Source organism: Salvelinus sp. IW2-2015, linkage group LG4q.2, assembly GCF_002910315.2.
Source record: "Salvelinus sp. IW2-2015 linkage group LG4q.2, ASM291031v2, whole genome shotgun sequence".
Classification (NCBI taxonomy): Eukaryota; Metazoa; Chordata; class Actinopteri; order Salmoniformes; family Salmonidae; genus Salvelinus; species Salvelinus sp. IW2-2015.
In genome coordinates, this window is record NC_036843.1 from 15,106,615 (window position 1) to 15,128,483 (window position 21,869).

General features: G+C 43.6%; 1 protein-coding gene across 2 annotated transcripts in view; it reads right to left on the minus strand.

Moving 5' to 3' along the window:
- LOC139027672 (lipid droplet-associated hydrolase-like) overlaps positions 1 to 21,869 on the minus strand; it is a 67,152-nt gene that overhangs the window by 16,689 nt on the left and 28,594 nt on the right. For both annotated transcript variants that reach the window (XM_070443404.1, XM_070443405.1), the window contains one exon: positions 16,522 to 16,657. In XM_070443404.1, the coding sequence (XP_070299505.1) occupies positions 16,522 to 16,644 (123 nt within the window). In that variant the 5' untranslated portion in view covers positions 16,645 to 16,657. The remainder of the gene's footprint in view (positions 1 to 16,521; positions 16,658 to 21,869) is intronic.

A 21,869-nucleotide genomic window follows, 5' to 3' on the forward strand; every position in this document is an offset into this window, starting at 1 on the left:
GTCCTTGTCGGATTCTTGTTTGATGTTTGCTGTCCTGTGTCCTTTTCCGCCCTGCGTGTTTTTGCCTGGAATAAAGACTCTGTTTCTTTAAGTCGCTTTTGGGTCCGCATTAATCAGCAACAGAAGAATCCGACCAAGAATGGACCCAGCGACTACGGATTCTCGCAACACTGCCGTCGAGTTCCAGGAGCAATGCTCGCAGGACACAGCAGGAATTGTTTGCTAATCTCTCTTTCTTTGTCCTGTGTCCTTGTTCCGCCCTGTCGTGTTTTTGCCTGGAATAAAGACTCTGTTTCTTTAAGTCGCTTTTGGGTCCGCATTAATCAGCATAACAATTACACGCTGGATTTCCTTTATTTCCCTCTTTCATGCCGTCGTTCAAAGCAGGGTGCTAAAAGAGAGTGAATGTGGACAGCAGACCAGCGTGATCATTGCCTCAGGTCAGGGGTCAGCACTGAAGAGAAAAGGATGTGGCATTGTGTGGACCGGAGTATCAACTTCCTCGTAACTGGAGCCTCACTACACCAGAACTTGGGAATTTTGCCAGTTTTCTGGAAATGCATTACTTTAGTATTCTGATTAAAGTAATCAGCAAAGGTATTATTAAAAGAGGGGGGCAGCAGATTCCTTCTGATTAGAAAACGTTCCAATTTCCAAGTTCCGAAGGATACAGAAGACGAAACTGAAGGCTGTTGGGCCAGTTACCCTGCTTGACAACACATAGCCTATAAGCTAGATGTCATACATCTTCTTCCTCTGCAGACATACAAAATTAGGTCCAGAGATCCAATAATCCCCCCCCCCCCCAGATAAACATATCTTTCCTCGCACTTGTCTGTTTATTTAGATGAAAAGTGCTTTTCCACTGTGTCCATCTTTATTTCTCTGCCAATCTGCTTCTGTCTGCCTGGCCTGATAATGGACCCCTGGAGATGAACATAAAGTCAGTGGGGGGCACCAGTGAAATCACTGTTTTGGCATATCATATCCAAGGGTTCTTCCAAACAGTGCTAAATCACAAATAACAACGTAGCCTATTAAAAACACAGTTCAGTGTAAACAGAATTTAGAATGTACATACTGTAAGCACAAAATCTCACACAGGGGTTAAAGCAAAAATAAATCCCATGACTGAAACTTAAGTCGACCTCAGATCGATTGTCTGGGGCCAAATTAACCTCCCTTTTCATGTAAGAAAGTCACGACTATCAAACTTTTAGGGAAAGAGTATCATTCTGTACATGTTTTGAACTGCGAGCTTGGCCAATTCCAGTCCCTTTGCTTAGTCCTCCCGGGAAAAAATGTATATACACTAAACACTATAAATAAAGAGAGTGGCACTCTATATACAAGTTCACAGTAAATGTATTGGGTGTGCGCCAGCTCATGCTTTTTATTATATGCTGAACAAAAATATAAATACAACATGTAAAGTGTTGAAATAAAAGATCCCAGAAATGTTCCATAAGCACAAAAAGCTTATTTTGCTAAAATGTTGTGCACAAATTTGTTTACATCCCTGTGAGCATTTCTCCTTTGCCAAGATAATCCATCCACTTGACAGGTGTGGCATATCAAGAAGCCTTTTAAACAGCATGACCATTAATTACACAGGTGCACCTTGTGCTGGGGGCACACAAAAAAGGCTACTCTAAAATGTGCAGTTGTCACATGCCACAGATGTCTCAAGTTTTGAGGGAGCGTGCAATTGGCATGCTGACTGCAGGAATGTCCACCAGAGCTGTTGCTAGAGAATTGGATAGTAATTTCTATACCATAAGCTATTATGTCAGGTCATGAAATGTGAGTTCAAATACATTTGTACCTAACCAAATTATTAGATGACCTGCAAAAAAAAGACTAAATTTAACGCACTGAATTCTTTTTGCGTGGACTAGAATGAGGCTCTCTCCTCACTATATTGTTCCTGCACTGAGGAATTACCATCTTCAGAAAATGTTTTTATAACTTATCTGCAACTAATCGATGTCTGGAGCTCAAAAAGCAATAGTAAAAGTATGCAAATCAGGGAGGCAAATAAAAAGGGTCTTTCACCAAAAAAGTCTGTTCAAAAAGGGTCGTTCGCAAACGAACCATCACTGCTATTGCGCAGCTGCTTCTAAACCATGGTTGAAACTCCGGTTGTAACTGCGTTTGTAAAACGATGCCAATCACGCAATTGAAGGAGTAAAGAATTGAAGGAGTAAAGAATTGAAGGAGTAAAGAAAAAAGTGGTAGCAATGGAAAACTGGGACCACCCTCTTTTTAACAAAGGCCAAAAATGCATTCAAAAGTGCTTTCCCGGGATTGAATTATGGACGAGGAAGTTTAACCCCTGGACACAGAACACACAGTATTGATCTATTGCAGGTATTAACCCACATAAATGTAGACTAAAATATACACTCTAGTCCACTGATATGGCCCCTGAACTACTTGTGACCACTGTTTTCACAGCTTCTAGCACCCCCTGTTGCAGTGGGTTGCAAGGCTACATTCCTGTGGCATATTTCCCCTGACCCCTCAGGCTTTCAGCTCTTCATGCCTGCACTCCAGCAGTGTTCCAGCTATTCCCTGCTACTGCACCCCACTGTCTGCTTCTGAAGCTTGGGCAACCAAAACCCCAGTAGTACTTGCACAGTAGCATAAACCTTCGACATGGAGGCAGGCAGTAAACAAATGCATAAATACTTAACAGTCCGGTTTGAATCTGGCCTTCCCTGCCATTCAAAGATGCCGTCTCTTGGCAGCTGTGCTCTTAGTCTTGGCCTTGGACAACGATCTCGGGGGAGACCGATGTCAAAGTACAGTATAGATCATTGTCTTCTGACAGGTGGCATCATTCTAACGTGAATTACTGCTTTTACTCCAGTGAGGGGCAGCCAGAAAGAGCCAGCGTAAGCCTCACTCAAGCCACACTCTATTGAACCAATGTGCCACTGTGGAAACAGTGTGAGGTTTGCCACTTCAAACAAGACAGGCTTGGCTCATTGTAACCTGCTGTGCTGTGCCCAGTGTCAGGATAAAACCCTCTCCATTTCTGCCATTTAAAGTCAATGTTATGACTACAACAACCCTTGTGGTCAAAGGTGGTAGGAAGAGAGAGCTGCCATGCTAAACACATTTTGAGGCAGCTGGTTTCTTTAGAGTCATATTGTATGTATACAACATGATCTGATGGCTTTCTCGAGCCAACATGGTCTAACCTGTCTTTCACATCAATGGGATTCCAGTTAGAGCTGCCAGCCCCAAAGCTGAAAATGATTTAGATTAAGAATGCTCCTCTGACTCGAGAATCACCAGAGACTCCTTACCTACATACTTACTGTATAAGCAATACGGAAAGCCATCTGTTGTCGAGTCAATGTGAGATGGTGCATGTGTCTAAATGACAGGTACAGAGATTGGAAAGAAATAGGGTTAAGTGAGTTGGCTTCTAAAGTGCTTTGTTTGTGACTCAGTTCTCTGTGCCTGTAAGGAGAACCGGATGGTGCTGCCAGGAAGATCAGACTGAGTGTTTCCATGACAGACTGACCAGGTGAATAGAGGTGAAAGCTACGATCTCTAAACCTTGGTTTATTAGTTGGCTGGATATATTCGATATCTGCCATGTTGAACTGCAAATGAATATGGAAGGCTTAGTGTTATCTGAAGCTTAGGCTCCTGTTGAATACACACTGAGATTAATGTGTTTATACCATTGTGATGGATGAGATCTGAGCTGAGAGGGTGAGAGAGTTACAGGCTAGATGGGGTTTCGTTCATCCTTGTCATGACTAATGCAATTGAAAGGATTTCAGAAACAGAGACTAAATTAGAAATTCATTACACAAACCAATTGGTGTGGCAGTAAAGTTGTGTGTTTATTATACTGTTACGGTAATCCTCTACTGAACATATGTTTGCGAGTTGTGCTCATGTGTCAATTTGGTTTTACATGATTTCCGATTATATTACTTTGCAAGGGGTGAAATTACTAATAATTATGTACCCTACTCTGTATTTACGAAACATTTTGTAATTATGTCATAACATTTTTTTTTTAACGAAAGTGACTTTTGCCCAAATTAAATATTTCAAATTGAAATAAATGTTGGAAAATTATTTACCTGGGGCATGTACATTGAGTGTACAAAACATTATGAACACCTACACTTTCAATGACAGACTAACCAGGTGAAAGCTATGATCCTCATTGAATCCATTTCAATCTTGTTAAATCCACTTCAAATCAGTGTAGATGAAGGGGAGAAGACAGGTTAAAGAATATTTTTAAGCCTTGAGACAATTGAGACATGGATTGTGTATGTGTGCCATTCAGAGGGTGAATGGGCAAGACAAAAGATTGAAGTGCCTTTGAATGTGGTATGGTAGTAGGTAACAGGCACACCAGTTTGTGTGTATCAAGAACTGCTGGGTTTTTCACACTCTACAGTTTCCCATGTGTATCAAGAATGGTCCATCACCCAAAGGACATACAGATATAGTCAGAAGTTTACATACACTTAGGTTGTAGTCATTAAAACTTGTTTTTCAACCACTCCACAAATTTATTGTTAACAAACTGTAGTTTTGGCAAGTCGGTTAGGAAATCAACTTTGTGCATGACACAAGGAATATTTACAACAATTGTTTACAGACAGATTATTTCACTTGTAATTCACAGGTATCACAATTCTGGTGGGTCAGAAGTTTATATACACTAAGCTGACTGTGCCTTTAAACAGCTTGGAAAATTCCAGAAAATGATGTCATGGCTTTAGACGCTTCTGATAAATGATGTCAATTAGAGTCAATCGGAGGTGTACCTGTGGATGTATTTCAAGGCCTACCTTCAAACTCAGTGCCTCTTTGCTTGACATCATGGGAAAATCAAAAGAAATCAGCAAAGACCTCAGAGAAAAACATTTGTAGACCTCCACAAGTCTGGTTCATCCTTGGGAGCAATTTCCAAATGCCTGAAGTTACCACGTTCATCTGTACAAACAATACTATGCAAATATAAACACCATGGGACCACGTAGCCATCATACCGCTCAGGAAGGAGACGCGTTCTGTCTCCTAGAGATGAACGTACTTTGGTGCGAAAAATGCAAATCAATCCCAGAACAACAGCAAAGGACCTTGGGAACAGGTGCAAAAGTATCTATAGCCACAGTAAAACGAGTCCTATATCAACATAACCTGAAAGGCCGCTCTGCAAGGAAGAAGCCACTGCTCCAAAACCACCATAAAAAAGCCAGACTACAGTTTGCAACTGCACATGGGAACAAAGATCGTACTTTTTGGAGAAATGTCCTCTGGTCTGATGAAACAAAAATAGAACTGTTTGGCCATAATCACCATCGTTATGCTTGGAGGAAAAAGGGGGAGGCTTGCAAGCCAAAGAACACCATCCCAATCATGAAGCACGGGGGTGGCAGCATCATGTTGTGGGGGTGCTTTGCTGCAGGAGGGTCTGGTGCACTTCACAAAATAGATGGCATCATGAGGTCAGAAAATATGTGGATATATTGAAGCAACATCAGTCAGGAAGTTAAAGCTTGGTTGCAAATGGGCCTTCCAAATGGACAATGACCCCAAGCATACTTCCAAAGTTTTGGCAAAATGGCTTAAGGACAACAAAGTCAAGGTATTGGAGTGACCATCACAAAGCCCTGACCTCAATCCTATTGAAAATTTGTGGGCAGAACTAAAAAAGCGTGTGCGAGCAAGGAGGCCTACAAACCTGACTCAGTTACACCAGCTCTGTCAGGAGGAATGGCCAAAATTCATCCAACTTATTGTGGGAAGCTTGTGGAAGGCTACCCGAAACGTTTGACCCAAGTTAAAAATGTAAAGGCAATGCTACCAAATACTAATTGAGTGTATGTCATCTTCTGACCCACTGGGAATGTGATGAAATAAATAAAAGCTGAAGTAAATCTGTCACGTTCCTGACCTTATTTCCTTTGTTTAGCCTTGTTTAGTTGGTCAGGACGTGAGCTGGGTGGGCATTCTATGTTATGTGTTTCTATGTGGGGTTCATTGTATTGGCCTGATATGGTTCTCAATCAGAGGCAGGTGTTTGTCATTGTCTCTGATTGAGAACCATATTAAGGTAGACTGTTTCTCACTGTTTGTTTGTGGGTGATTGTTGCTGTGTCTGTGTTTGTTCGCCACACGGTACTGTTTCGTTTCGTTCGTGTGTTCCTTCCTGTTCGTGCGTTCATGTTTTATGTTCTCAAGTTCAGGTCTGTTCACGTCGTTTTGTTATTTTGTATTTTGTCAGTGTTCTGTTTTGTTGGATATCATTAAAATTCAACATCATGAACGTTCACCACGCTGCGCCTTGGTCCTCTTCTCTTTCACCAAACGACGATCGTTACAGAATCACCCACCACACTCGGACCAAGCAGCGTGGTAAGCGGCAGCAGCAGCAGGAGCAGCGATGTCAGGAGGAATGGACTTGGGAGGATGTGTTGGACGGAAAAGGTTGCTACACATGGGAGGATATCCTGGTTGGAAGGGATCGCCTTCCATGGGAACAGGTGGAGGCAGCTAGTAGAGCGGAGGCAGCTGCGAAAGGGAACCGGCGTTATGAAGGTACGCGGCTAGCACGGAAGCCTGAGAGTCAAGCCCAAAAACTTCTTGGGGGGTGGGGGGCTACAAGGGAGTGTGGCGAAGTCAGGTAGGAGACCTGCGCCAACTCCCCGAGCTTACCGTGGAGAGCGAAAGTACGGGCAGACACCGTGTTATGCGGTAAAGCGCACGGTGTCTCCTGTACGTGTGCTTAGCCCGGTGCGGTACATTCCAGCTCCTCGTATCGGCCGGGCTAGATTGAGCATTGAGCCAGGTGCCATGAAGCCGGCTCAACGCGTCTGTTCTCCAGTGCGTCTCCTCGGGCCGGCATACATGGCACCAGCCTTACGCATGGTGTCCCCGGTTCGCCAACACAGCCCAGTGCGGGTTATTCCACCTCCCCCGCACTGTCGCGGCTATACGGGGAGCATTCAACCAGGTAAGGTTTGGGCAGGCTCGGTGCTCAAGGGAGCCAGTACGCCTGCACGGTACGGTATATCCGCGCCACCTCCCCGCCCAGACCCAGTACCACCAGTGCCTACATCACGCACCAGGCTTCCAGTGCGTCTCCAGAGCCCTGTTCCCTCCTCCACGCACTCGCCCTGTGGTGCGTGTCTCAGCCCGTCCACCAGTTCCGGCACCACGCACCAAGCCTCCTGTGCGTCTCCAGAGCCTGTGCGCCCTGTGCCGCTCCCCGCACTAGCCTTAGGTGCGTGTCCTTAGCCCGGTACACCAGTTCGGCACCACGCACTAGGCCTACTGGCGCCTCAGCCGGCCAGAGTCTGCCGTCTGCCCAGCGCCGTCTGCATTGCCGTCTGCTCACGCCGGCACTGCCCGTCTGCCCAGCACCGTCTGAGCCTCCCGTCTGTCCTGAGCCTCAAGCCGTCCGTCAGTCAGGAGCTGCTAGGCCGTCCCGTCAGTCGGACGCCAGAGCCGTCCGTCAGTCAGAGCCCGCAGAGCCGTCCGTCAGTCAGGAGCCGCCAGAGCGTCCGTCAGTCAGGAGCCGCCAAGAGCCACGCCACAGCCAGACAGAGGCCGCCAGAGCCGCAAGCCAGACAGAGCCCAGAGCCGTCAATCAGCCAGACCGTCAGACCGCCAATCACCAGGAGCTGCCAGCCAGCCAGGAGCTGCCAGAGCGCCAGCCAGCCAGAGCTGCCAGACGCCAGCCCCCAGAGCTGCCAGACCGCCAGCCAGCCAGGAGCTGCCAGAGCCGTCAGCCAGCCATGACGCCTACCAGAAGCGTCAGCAGCCATGACTGCCAAGGCCGTCAGCCAGCCATGACCTTCCAGAGCCGTCACTCATGTCCGGAGCTTGCCCCTGTCCGGAGCTGCCCCTCGGTCCCGTGCTGCCCCTCAGTCCGGTGCTGCCCTCGGTCCGGTGTGCCCCCTCGGTCCGGTGGGGTTGATATGGAGGGTCGCCATTAAAAGGAGGCCACGGAGCGGGGATTAACTATGGTGGGGTGGGGGCCAGTCCAGAGCCAGAGCCAGAGCTGTGGACAGATGCCCACCCGACCCTCCCTATAGGTTCAGGTTTTTGCGGCCGGAGTCCGCACTTGGGGGGGGGGGGGGGGGGGGGGGGGGGGTATGTCACGTCTGACCTATTTCTTTGTTTAGCTTGTTAGTTGGTCAGGACGTGAGCTGGGTGGGCATTCTATGTTAGTGTTTTCTATGTTGGGTTCATTGTATTGGCCTGATATGGTCTCAAATCAGAGGCAGGTGTTTGTCATTGTCTCTGATTGAGAACCATATTAAGGTAGACTGTTTCTCACTGTTTGTTTGTGGGTGATTGTTGCTGTGTCTGTGTTTGTTTCGCCACACGGTACTGTTTCGTTTCGTTCGTGTGTTCCTTCCTGTTCGTGCGTTCATGTTTTATGTTCTCAAGTTCAGGTCTGTTCACATCGTTTTGTTATTTTGTATTTTGTCAGTGTTCTGTTTTGTTGGATATCATTAAAATTCGACATCATGAACATTCACCACGCTGCGCCTTGGTCCTCCTCTCTTCCACCTAAAGACGAGCGTTACAAAATCACTCTATTATTCTGACATTTCACTTTCTTAAAATAAAGTGGTGATCCTAACTGACCTAAAACAGGGACTTTTTACTAGGATTAAATGTCAGAAATTGTGAAAAACTGAGTTTAAATGTAGTTGGATAAGGTGTATGTAAACTTCCAACTTCAACTGTACAGTCAACTTGACACAACTGTAGGAAGCATTGGAGTCAACATGGGCCAGCATCCCTGTGGAACGCTTACGACACCCTGTAGTGTCAATGCCCCGATGAATTAAGGCTGAGGACATAATGGGGGGTGAAACTCAATATTAGGAAGGTGTTTCTAATGTGTTGTACACTCAGTGTGTATATGACACATTATATTAGCACACAAACAGTATTTATACTTCATATTGTGTCAGATGCCAAACAAAGCCTCTATGAACATGACGTTAAAAACACCAGGCCAAACCTATAGCCTAGTGCACCTGGAGAGAACCCAGGGAAAAACATAGACAGTCTCATCAGCCCTTACACCCAATGTCCTTTTCAGGGAAAGCAGCGTGCCAGATGCTGTGCTGTGGAAGTACGCAAACTCACCCTAGACTGGTCCCTGCTACAAGCTCAACTCAGCCTCCTTTTCCGTTGATAAGTAGTAAGTACACTAAAAACTCCGCCACCGCTTACCTAGGCCTTGCCGGTGCCCCAACCCATATGGCAAGCCATTATTCCAACACAAATACCTGAGGCACAAAGGAACAGGAGTTTCTGATTATCACACATCATACGTTACAGGACATAATCGCTTGTGTTTGCTTCTTGGCAGCCTGCAATCTTCAGTGGGAAAGGAAGTATTTTTCTGCTCATTCTTTTTTTGCAGAAAAGAATATGGCAGAGCCGGCTGGACCACAGAATGGGCTGAGGAGATACAGATGTAAAATCTTAATTTGATCACTCTTTTATTTCTGAGAAATGCAAACTTGTAGAGTATTTGAGTTTTAAAAAGGCTTATAATAATTTCCAGACTTGATTTGACCGAATGAAAAATATATCAAACCCAACAAAAATGTCAATGAACTATAATCCACATAATAATGAACATTTCCTGTTGCTGCAGAATTATTTTCCTGCTATAGCAAACTGGCTCAAATTAATATCCTACATCTGTACCAGCTCAAGGAGAGATGGAAAGGGAGATTAATGCAGCTCAAAGTTGATGCATAAATATGTAGCCTATTTGGGTAACATGAGATCCAATAAATTAATCTGATAGAATTAGCTTTTTATGTATTGAATGTGTTCAGACGGAGCACTTTGACAGCAAATAAGTGATCATTCCTTGACTATTACAGATCTACTGTAGGCCTACATATCATTAAGCTCTATTTCCATGAGGAAATGTTAAAGATAGCAATTAAGATTAGACAGAGCGGTTGCCGATGCTTCTATATTTTGATCTCTACACGTAGAACAGAGGAAGGAACCCCACAGAGGAGGAATTGCCAACAAGAAGAGAAACAACACAGAAAAAACCCAGTGAAAATGCCATATTATAAAATAAGAGCTGGAAAATAAAAATGATGAAAAGCTTGTCTGAGTGAGAGAGGAAATGCCTCCCAGAAAAAAACGACGAGTTCTCTTGTTATTCAATCCGTTAACCTTTAACGTGGCGTCCGAAATGGGAGGGTTACAAGGGTCCCATCTCGGCCTAGGATGTTTTCACATGCCTTCTCTCGTTCAAATATTTTTTATTGAACACACCCAAGAATGGTGTATAGGTATAAAAGACAGGTATACAATTCTTATCTAAACATAAAAGAGCAGACAGAAACAACAAGACCCAGAGTTCTGGGTACAAAACAAATATTACAAAACAAGACATACAGAACAAGGACAGGTAGAAAGAAAGAGGGTAGATGTCACCCCCCCACTTATTTCCCCCCTTTATCCCTCCCCCACTTATTCCCCCCCCTTATCCCTCCCCCACTTATTCCCCCCCCTTTATCCCTCCCACTGTTATCTCCTACCCTCCCGTATGCCTCGACGATGCTGGTGGCGGGGCCAGCAACATCTGCCAAAGGTAGATTAAAATATTACAATTGAGAGTGCAGTAAAAATAAAAATTCAACAGCGCCAATGTCCAAGGTAAGAGGAGGAAAGGCTGCCACGTTGATCAAATGTTGAATTTACTTGTTCAGAATATATCTAATTCTTTCTAAGTGTACAGATGTTTTGCCAATTCGGCTAGCATAATTTGGTAGAGGGCTTCCCTCCTTTTCCAAAAACAACAGATTAGTTTTTTGCCGAAATTAGACTGTAGAGATTAGTTGTTTGGGGGGTTGGTTAATCCATTTAGGAATCAAAACACTCCCAGGATTATCAGAAGCGGGTCTGTGTCAATTGAAGTTTCCAGAACTTCAGAGAGGATCCTAAAAATTCCACACCAATAACCATACAAGCTAGAGCATAGGGCAAAGCAGTGGAGTAGTGTACCTGCGCAGCCTGACATTTATCACACACAGGGGATGTATCAGGAAATATCCTATGCAGTTTGGTTTTGGAATAGTGTAATCTGTGTAATACCTTAATTGTATGAGACAATGTCTGGAGTTAATGGAGCAGGTTGTGGATATACTCAAGCTATCTTTCCCAGTCTGCCACCGAATGTCAGTCCTAGTTCTTCTCCCATTTTGCCTTAATTGGCATCTGTAGAAGGTGTGCTAACAGATTGAAAAGCATCCTATAGACGAGATATCAGTTTGTCTGAAGGTGGGGGATATTTTTATGCATCGTCAAACATGGAAGGTTAGCGTTCCCAAATGTGGGAGGTGTTTTCTAACATAGTCTCTTGATGTTGAGGTATCGTGAAAAGTTACTTCTGGAAGATTATAAATTCCCTCAGCAACTCAAAGGAAGCAAAGGTCCCTTCTATACATAAATCCCTATGGTACTTATCCCAACTCTCCCATTGCTCAAAGGTGTTATCAGGTTAGAGGGGGCAAAGGAGGGATTCCTGGCAACAGGGAGCATGATGACATTGGTCTAAGCTCAAAGTGGACTTATTTGCTTCCAGATTCGGACTGTGCTAGTATAATAGGATTGTTACGATAAAGTGACATTCCAGATTGACAGGCGCAAAATCACAGGACCAATAGAGAAGGGGTGACACTCCTCATGCTCCGCTACTAAGCCAGCTGGATGACGGACGTGCGTCATCCAGCAAAAAACATAACAGCCGAGGATTAGCGGCCAGTAAATAAAATATAAATTTGGGAGAGACAATCCTCCTCCATCTTGGATTTGCAAGGTGTTTTTTACCTATCCTGTGTGGTTTTATAATCCCAGATGAAAGGAATTGGATAAGTTGAGTCGTTGTTTATGAAAGGATTTAGGTATGAATACTGGGATGTTCTGTATAGTTAGAGCAGTTGTGGGAGGAAGACCATTTTAATGGCATTAATTCTTCCGAGCAGAGAAATTGAGAGTTCTCCAAAATTGTATGTTTGTCTTCATTTTTGCATCAGAGAGGGGAAATTCTCTTTAAATAGTAAGGAGTATTGTTTGGTAACTACAATTCCTAGATAAGTTATCTTCAGAAAAATGTACCTAACTGGAAAGATGTTCTAGCCAGGAGGTTGTTTTGCAACCGTATGGCATTAGTTCACTCTTGTTCCAATTTATTCTGTGTTCCGAGAATGGATATCAAACAAATTAATCACATCAAGAAAGCTGGAATACTAGCATTGAATATCGTTACATAGAGGAGAATGTCATCTGCATATAGGGAAATCTTATTTAGAGTATCTTTAGTATTATAGCCGTGTATTGCTGCATGAGATCTAATCGCCTGAGCGAGAGGTTCAATGATTAGGGCGAAGAGCATAGGCGACAGCGCACAACCCTGCCTTGTCCCTCTGTAAAGGTTAAATCGAGGCGACAATGATTGGTTAGTGAGTATCCTCGCACAGGTGTTCCTATATAAAAGCTGGATCCAATTTATGAACCCATCTCCAATATAACATTTCTGGAGGACCTTGAATAGATAGGACCACTCAACTTGGTCAAAGGCCTTTTCGGCGTCAAGAGATATAACGGCAAGGTCCACGTTGGGTAACCTCTGAGAATACATAATGTTGAAGAGGCGCCTGAGATTGAAGAATGAGTTTCTGTTAGGGATAAAGCCGGTCTGGTCCGAATGGACCAATTTGCCAATTAAAGTGCTAAGCCTGTTAGCCAGAGTTTTTGCTAGAATCTTTTGGTCTGTATTAAGGAGGGATATTGGTCTGTATGACCCTACCTCTTCCTGATCTTTACCCTTCTTATGTATAACTGTAATGAATGGGAGAGCTGGGAGATGGGAGAGCTCCATCCTCATTGGCCTGAACCAACATTTTGTGCAGGTAGGGAGAGAGCATGTTGCTGAATGTTTTATAGAATTCACCAGGGTATCCATATGGGCCCGGGGTCTTGCCACTCTTTAGAGATTTAATTGTTTCTCGAATTTCTTCAAGAGATATTTCCTTATTCAGGAAGTTAGAATCGTCCTGGTTCAGGGCCGGAAGATTACAGTCCTCCAAAAAGATTTGCATAATTAAGGGGTTAGGATCCACTTTAGATGTATATAGAGTCTCATAAAACTGACGGAATCTGTCATTGATGTCTTTGGGGGAAGAGAGTAATTCCCCAGATGCAGATTTAACTTTGTGAATCATTCAGTCACTCACATTTTTCGAAGTTGTCTGGCGAGTAATTTGTGTGGTTTGTCACCAAACTCAAAATATTTTTGCTTGGCATAGAGAAAAGATTTAGCAATTTTAGCTGAGAGAATCTGATTATATTCAAATTTTAAAGAGGTAATTTTTTTATGTTTCTCCATAGATGGATGGCTAGCATTCTCCCTATCCAGTAAGTGAATTTGTCCCTCCAGTTCTACCTGTCACTTTCGTCGTCCTCCTCATCTGACACACATACATATATATATACATATATATACATACATACATACATACATACACACACACATACCCCCTCAAAAATACATATAAAAATATAGATTTTTAAAAATATATACACACACACACACACATATATACACATACATACATATGCATATATACACATACATACATCTACATACACAAACATTCATACCCCAGAATAATAATCTACACTAATTTAAAATATACACATACATAATACTAAAATGCTAAGAGAAAATAATAATAAAGTACAAATAATAATTATATGTACGGACACCTACACAGACACAAGCACTACAGAGGGCTGGTGGGGATCTAATCGGGAGAGCGGCCCTCGGCTATGACAAAGGCAGAACGGCACAAAACATCAACTTGCTATCCAGGTGTCTGTGTCTGCCCCTTTCCAACCATCACCCCCAGTCCCCTGCAAGCAATAAATAAATGGTATGGTAATAACAATAATGTAAGAATAGAAAAATAAATAACGAAACAAAACAAAAATGGGGGAATATAAGTATATCCATCCGAAAGTGTCAATGATCAAACCTGGAAGGCATCCCAAATAGGCATCGCACTGAACACAGCCAGAATGAAAGTGAATTTAACTTTAAATGAGAGCTCTGACCGCCCTCCACAGCGTCTTACATGTTCTGTAGCCCTTGCTGAGACCGTTTAATACGGTTTCACCCGTTATGGTATAGTATGGATTCGAGTCCATGAGCAGACCCTAACACACAATGACAAGGCACTCTAACCTGTACGGGGGATTGGCGTATGTTCCCAGATAAACTTCTCTGCGTCCAAAACCGAGGAGAGCCAAATCTTCTCACCAGAAGGAGGGGTAATTCTGAGTCTTGCAGGAAAGAGCAAGGCTGGGCGAAGATGGAGTTTGTAGAGTTTGGTCATGACATCTCTGTAGCCGGCGCGGTGCTTTGCCACATCGGGCGCATAATCCTCAGAGACACGGAAGGGCTGCCCTTTATGTAACAGGTTGCCCCTCATTCGAGCCTCGCGCAGGATAAGATCCTTGGTCTTGAAACTGTGACAGCAGATGATTACTGGGCGAGGACGTTGGCCCGGTCCAGGCACTGGGACAAGAGCGCGATGTGCACGATCCAGCTGGGGATCCGAAGCCAAAACATCCGATCCCATTGCATCCTTCAATAGCTTGGCGAAGAAGTCGGGGGGGCGAGAGCCCGCCTCCACCCCCTCTGCCAGACCAACAACGCAAAGGTTATTACGTCTGGATCGGCCCTCCAGGTCGACCACTTTCACAGAAAGCCTCTGCACACTATCCTGCAGTGACGTGCATAGCTTCTCTAACTCGTCGATCCTACCAGCGTTGAAGCTTTCTCAAGGTCCACAATACTCTGGCCTTGCGAAGCGACCGTTTGAATGGTGCTCTCGATTTTGGTGTCCAGTTCAGCAATAGTAGCCATAAGATCCTCAGCTAAAGCAACACGTAGTTCTCCCAAAGCCCGGGTAAGTTCTGTAAGTGTCACGTTGTTACCTGTGCCTTCCGCCATGACTGTCTCCGCCATGACCAACGAGACAACTGTCTCGGTGTGGAGTAGGCCTCCGATGTGGATTTATTGTCCTTTGGTCGCTTATTACTCGGCATTTTTACATAGAAAGTTACAATATTGTATTAGAAAGAAACGTTTGTTGTAAAAAGTGTCATAAAGTAGGTTAAGTTAGATTATTTCGCAAAAAAGTTGCAGGAGCCTCTCACACACAGCCGTTCACTCCAACATGCTAGCTCCGCCCCCTTCACATGCCTTCTCTAACATGCACCTCTCCCATGCTGAGGCAGTGTTCTCACTGCACTTTGTAACGTGCCAAGCTACCACCCTGGGACCAGCCTATCCCCTCACGGGACAGTAGGGTGCCATAGAGCAGAGGCAACTAGATGGAAATCAATGCTCAGAGGGCCCATATACACCAAACATAATTCCCCCCCCTCATTAATCTACCCACAATACCCAATAATGACAAAGCAAAAACAGGTTTTAGGATTTTTTTGGGCAATTGTATTTCAAATAAAAAAACTGAAATATCACATTTACATAAGTATTCAGACCATTTACTCAGTACTTTGTTCAGACATCTTTGGCAGCGATTTACAGCCTTGAGTCTTCTTGGGTATGATGCTACAAGCTTGGCACACCTGTATTTGGGGAGTTTCTCCCATTTTCCTCTGCCGATCCTCTCAAGCTCTGTCAGGTTGGATGGGGAGCGTCGCTGCACAGCTATTTTCAGGTCTCTCCAGAGATGTTCGGTCGGGTTCAAGCTCTGGCTGGGCCACACAAGGACATTCAGAGACTTGTCCTGAAGCCACTCCTGCGTTGTCTTGGCTGTGTGCTTAGGGTCGTTGTCCTGTTGGAAGGTGAACTTTCGCCCCAGTCTGAGGTCCTGAGTGCTCTGGAGCAAGTTGTCACCAAGGATCTCTCTGTACTTTGCTCCGTTCATCTTTCCCCCAACCCTAACTAGTCTCCCAGTCCCTGCCGCTGAAAAACCTCCCCACAGCATGATGCTGCCACCACCATGCTTCACCGTAGGGATAGTGCCAGGTTTCCTCCAGATGTGACGCTTGGCATTCAGGCCAAAGAGTTCAACCTTGGTTTCATCAGACCAGAGAATCTTGTTCCTCATGGTCAGAGAGTCCTTTAGGTTCCTTTTGGTAAACTCCAAGCGTGCTGTCATGTGTCTTTTACTGAGGAGTGGCTTACGTCTGGCCTGATTGGTAGAGTGCTGCAGAGATGGTTGTCCTTCTGGAAGGTTCTCCCATCTCCACATAGGAACTCTGTAACTCTGTCAGAGTGACCAAGGCCCTTCTCCCCCGATTGCGCCGTTTTAGGGAAAAGGTAGTTAGATTTGTTGTTGTTTCAACTGCTGATTGCCGCTTTAAAGCCTGACAAATCTCGATATGATAGACGTTACACTACAATTTCACTTCTACCATAGTACTTAATCCAAAGTGGGGTCTCACCTGCAGCTCAGGATCCCACATCATCATCTCAAGGATGATGTAGCAGCCGATGGAGTGGCCCACTAGGACCAGGCAAGTGTCCCTGGGAACGTGCTCCCTGAGGAAGACCAGCTTGTGCTTCATCTGTCCATTCAGTCTGCAAAGATCAAGGTTCATCATTAGTACTTAGTATTACATCAGTATGACATCTATTTCACCATCACCCTGATCAAGGACATGAGAGCAGCATTGTTCATCAATGTCTCTGTACACATGTACATTCGTCAGCACCAGCACATGGATCACCCCAACATATGTAGGGACAACATGTTATGGTAATATTCACCGTTTCATTTTGCTGATATCCTCAAATTAGCAGTACTCAGGACTCTTTGAAAACAAAATTAAAACAAGACCATCCAAAGGGAAATCGAAGTTGGGAAGTATTCCAAAAACATCTTGATCTCATTTCTGTAATCTTTTTGGAAAGCTATTTAACTCTACTTTATTGAAATAATCCTGTAAATCTAGCCGCAGAACAAAGTTTCAAAGAAAGCGGTTAACATTTCACTACTTGCGCCGAGCAGTCAAATACAATAACCTTTTACGATTAAAGAGAGGGTATGAGCGAGGAGATGGCGAGATGATGAGAGGGCAAGAAAGAGCTGAAGTAAGTGTAGAATGTGTCTACCTATGGTGATGGTGGTCGCGATTTAGCGGGAGGGAAAATACAAATTCCAATTCATTTAAGAATGAACAAATTAATCCCCATAGAATTTCACCTATTTGATGAGGGATTGACGTTTTATTCTTTCAGAGCGGACTTTGGCGAAGACGTTCTGTGCAGACAGCATAGGGATAGGGTGGGGAAGGTTGTGGGGGTTGGGGATATGTTTAAATATAATGGAAAAAAACTAAATGAGTACAAATTGTGATTAATGGGTCAGTAAAGAATAACATATGGAAAAAATAAATTCCCCCACACAACATAATGATCCTCTTGGCAAGAGAAAAGCAGGAGGCTGGGGCGGCCCGTTAAGCGATTAAAGCCTTTGCACAAATGTGCAATAAATGTGTGGTGCATTTTTCCTCCATGGGAAAGGTAACTGATTTCCTATGTGTCAAAAGAACCTCACTTGTGGTGTTACTGATTGCAACATGGGAGGTGGAGGCTCTTTTTTTAAAACTCTCTCTATATTTGGGTGTGGTTACATTTGCAAAACTTGAGGACCTCTGAATAATGTGACAAATGCCAACAACGGCACTGTTGTGGACACGGTATGAACACATCTCAGTGTAGTTTTGAGAGAAAGAGATGAGCAACAGACTCTGTCCTGTACTGCGCATACTTCCTCTCAGCTCACAAACTTCCTCCTCAAAAAGTGTTTGTGAAGCTGGTTCAACATCTGTACCACAGTGGTAGCCAACAGTTGTCGACCTTGCATATAAAAACGAGGGATCAAGTAACAAGATAAAGTGAACGTTGTCTTGAAGTTATTTGATCAGATTGAGAAGCTGGGCATCAGACCAAAATGTCACAAAGTGGTAGTAAACAAAAAAGTTGAATTCCTGACATTCATTAAGTCATTACTGAAATTTCTACTGCTTCGTGCCATTTGTCTCCTTTGCACAAATCATGCGAATCTGTAGACGTGACCGACGATAGTGGAGGGAGCGTAATTGGAATCAGACGCACCATAAAAACCTCTCGTTAAAATCCATAACCATGATATTAGACCTTAGCTGTTCCCAAAAATGTAGAGGGAAATTATATTTTCTGAATGAATAGTTTAGTACTCTGGACACTAACAGTGTATAACTTAGTCATATCAAAAGAAGGAAAGCTGCTGGTGAAAAGTAGCATTGCAAACTCATTCTGACAAAATGAATGAGATCTGGGGCTCCTGGAGGATCCCATGACCCAGGGATGGCTTATTGATGTTGGCACAGGGAGAATGTTCCCTGTGCTTGCATTAGCAGATATTTTTAGAGGAGGCCCAATCAATACTATTTCTCTGTATCGGCGAGGCCTTTCCCTGGACGTCCCAGAGGTTTCAGAGGCTGCTGCTCTACGATGCCACCCTGACCCTCAGCAAATGTAATGCTCTGACGAGGTGTAAATCAATGGCATTCAAGGGTTGACCAGGGTGGTCCGTCACCAAAGGCTTGGTTTGAAACCGCAGAAGAGGGGTGGAAAGGTAGCCGATATGTCAGACGTGTTTGTGTTTCTGTGTTGGATGTGGGTAAGAGTCGAGTGGATGTGGAAAGTGTCATCCAAACACCTTGTAAGTAATACTAGCCATACTGCATGACCACATGAGCGTCCAGGTCTAGCCTGGCAAATATTATATATTTTTTTTTTTTAAAGAACAAAAGTTTTTTTGGTACAGCTTTTTTACTACATATACATACATTTTACCTACACATGTTACATACATGGTACTTTTATATATAACAACAATACATTACCAAACAAACTCTTTAATCCCAACCCTCAGCCACACTCAGTCCATCCCACCTATCACCATAGACCACCCTTGTTTGTTTCCTATGTGCCATATATTTTTCAATTGTACTGTGATGTTTTACAAAATTTTTTAATCTTTATTATCCACAGATTCTGAGCTAAAGATGAAAACCTTTCCTACGAGTATTATTATATTATTTATTGATTGGCTATGGCTTTCCAGATCGGCAAATAGTATTAACAGTAAGCAGATTTCCCTGGATAAGGGCGTCTCAAATGAAAAGGCATGATGAATGACTATTGAGATAAACATAGGACTTGCGGCTGAACAATTTGAACCTTTCATCTTAAATCAGGACCGTAGTTAAGATCAGATCAGGCTTTGGGACAAAAGATGAGTTCTCTGTCGATCTTGAGATAGGGGTGACAACGAGGAGCAGCCCTTAAAACACCCTTGGAATACCCATCTGAACAGAGTGGTTTTGATTTATTCCCTCTGCTGATCAAATGACATGCTACAAATTGGCAGGGGTGTCTGAAAATGTGTTAACTGTATCTACTGAATATCTCTAGACTTTTCCTTGTTTCCCATGAATAATTTATGAGTTGAGAGTTGACAAGTATGGCCACGTGTTCAGGATAAAACAGGAACTGTTCAATGCTTCACTTTGTTACATGAATGTCTATATAATCAAGACCATCTACCTCTGGTACAGTATTACATCATATTTTCATTTCCCCCCATAAAACTGTGATAGGGTTAGGTTCATGACCATAATCATCTGACATCTAGATGGTCAAAATAGATTGTCTGACTGACCTGACAAAGTCACGTTGTCTCCAGGCATTTGAGCTCTGTGAAGAGAAGCCTGGAAATCAAAGCTTCATTCAAGTTTTCTTCAGAACTCATGCTAGTTATCGCACATCCCATATGAGGCATACATTACCTACCGGGGTACACTGACAGAATGTTACACTTACTGACACTTATTTAACACGTCATAACGACATGACACGGTCATAACCATATCATAATATCAGCTGACATAACATGTCATAACCTGTCATAATACAGTCATAACACTGTCATGACATATTGTGTTATTTTATGGCTGGTTACGGCACCTACATAAGAGAGTCAAAACCCCCAAAACCTACCACACAGGGCAAAACATTCCATTACACTACAGTCTAAGTATCAAAAGTATGTTTACGTTGTAAATATATATTTTTTAATTACCATATTAAATTATGATTGTTATTGATATTGATATTAGAGGGCAAGAAAGAGCTGAAGTAAGTGTAGAATGTTGATATTAGACATGCACCTACCCAAATGCTCTGTTGCTGATGACTGGGATGAATGCAGAAGCAGATTTCAGGAGCAGGACAAGTCACCCTCTTTTTGACTGATGACTGACATACAGTACATAAGGGCATGTACGTGATAGGCATATCTGGCTTATATGATTATGATGATCATAATGCTTCTTGACAGTGTCAAAACTGTATTTTCTTAGTTCAAGTAAAGTGACACAGGATGGTCATAATGCTTCATGACAGTGTCATTATGAAAAAAACATGACTGGAAAGAATTCATTACTGCAACAAAGGATTTAAGAAACAAACTTTCAAATGAAAGGAAACTTCTTGGCAGGGAAAAAAATTATTTAAATAAATGTGGGTTTTGACACTCTTATGTAGGTGTCATAACCAGCCATAAAACACAACATATATGTCACAACAGGTGTAAATATATGCGTCATGACAGTGTTATGACCATATTATGACAGGTTATGACACGTTATGTCAGCTGTTAAGATACATTATGACATGGTTATGACCATGTCATAACATGTTATGACACTGGGTGTCAAGTAAAGTGTTACTAGTGGTTCTTTGAAATCCTCAAGATGGATATGTCTTTTGTCATTCTCAAGATGGACAGATCCAAACTAGACCGTCCCATCCATCTCATGAGCCCTCAGAAAAGCTGTTGTTTCCATCTGGTTGGGATTTAACTTATTACAGGTGAGGCCTTGGTAATGTCTTTCCCACGTATCAGGCACAAAACGTCCTCACTTCTTTATGAATGAATATTACAGGGCTCATATGCTGGTGCGGGCTGGAGAGGGAGAGGCCTCTTGGCTCAGGCTAACTCGTCCAGCTCACCAGACATTTCTCTTCTCCTGCGCCATCCTTAGCATTGTCTTTAGTATTGGAGAGTGAGCTTACAAGGGGGTACACATTTCAAAGCTAGCTAATCAGTCATCAGTGGTCAGGAGATGTGCTGCTGATATGGAATAAAGCCTCATAGAATGTCCTGCTGCACAAACCACTTTCAATAAGAGATGAATTAGTTATATACCATCAATCACGTCCATAGTATCAGGAGGCACACAGTGTTCAGCATGGATCACTGCCCACACAGGGTAGCACCAGCTCAACGTCTGGTGAAGCGTCTGCATGAAGGTCATGTAAAAGCCAATCACACCTGGGTTACCTATTTTCACAGTCAACTGTACCAGTTTCTTAGTATGTCAATACATTTTCCACTGTACTCTTGGAAGAACATCGCGCATGACGACAAAGTGATGGCCACGTTGTGGTCGTCCTGTCATTCCCTGACCTTTGCCATCAATCTCATCAGCCCCCATACAGCCGCATGTCATAGGTAAAACTGTCAACTCCGCTGCTAGCTAGGAACTTTATTTAGCTTATAGTATGGTTGAGTAATATCTTCCCACAGGTAAAAAAGGTGAGTTTATCCTGGTTGGGGTTTATTTCTGGCAGGGTGAGATAAAAGGGCAAAAAGCTGAATAGCAGATGTTAAAGAACAAAGGCTACTCTGTGTGGTCTGTCTGTCCGTCCAATAGGAGAGAAGCTGAAGTGTGGCATTCTG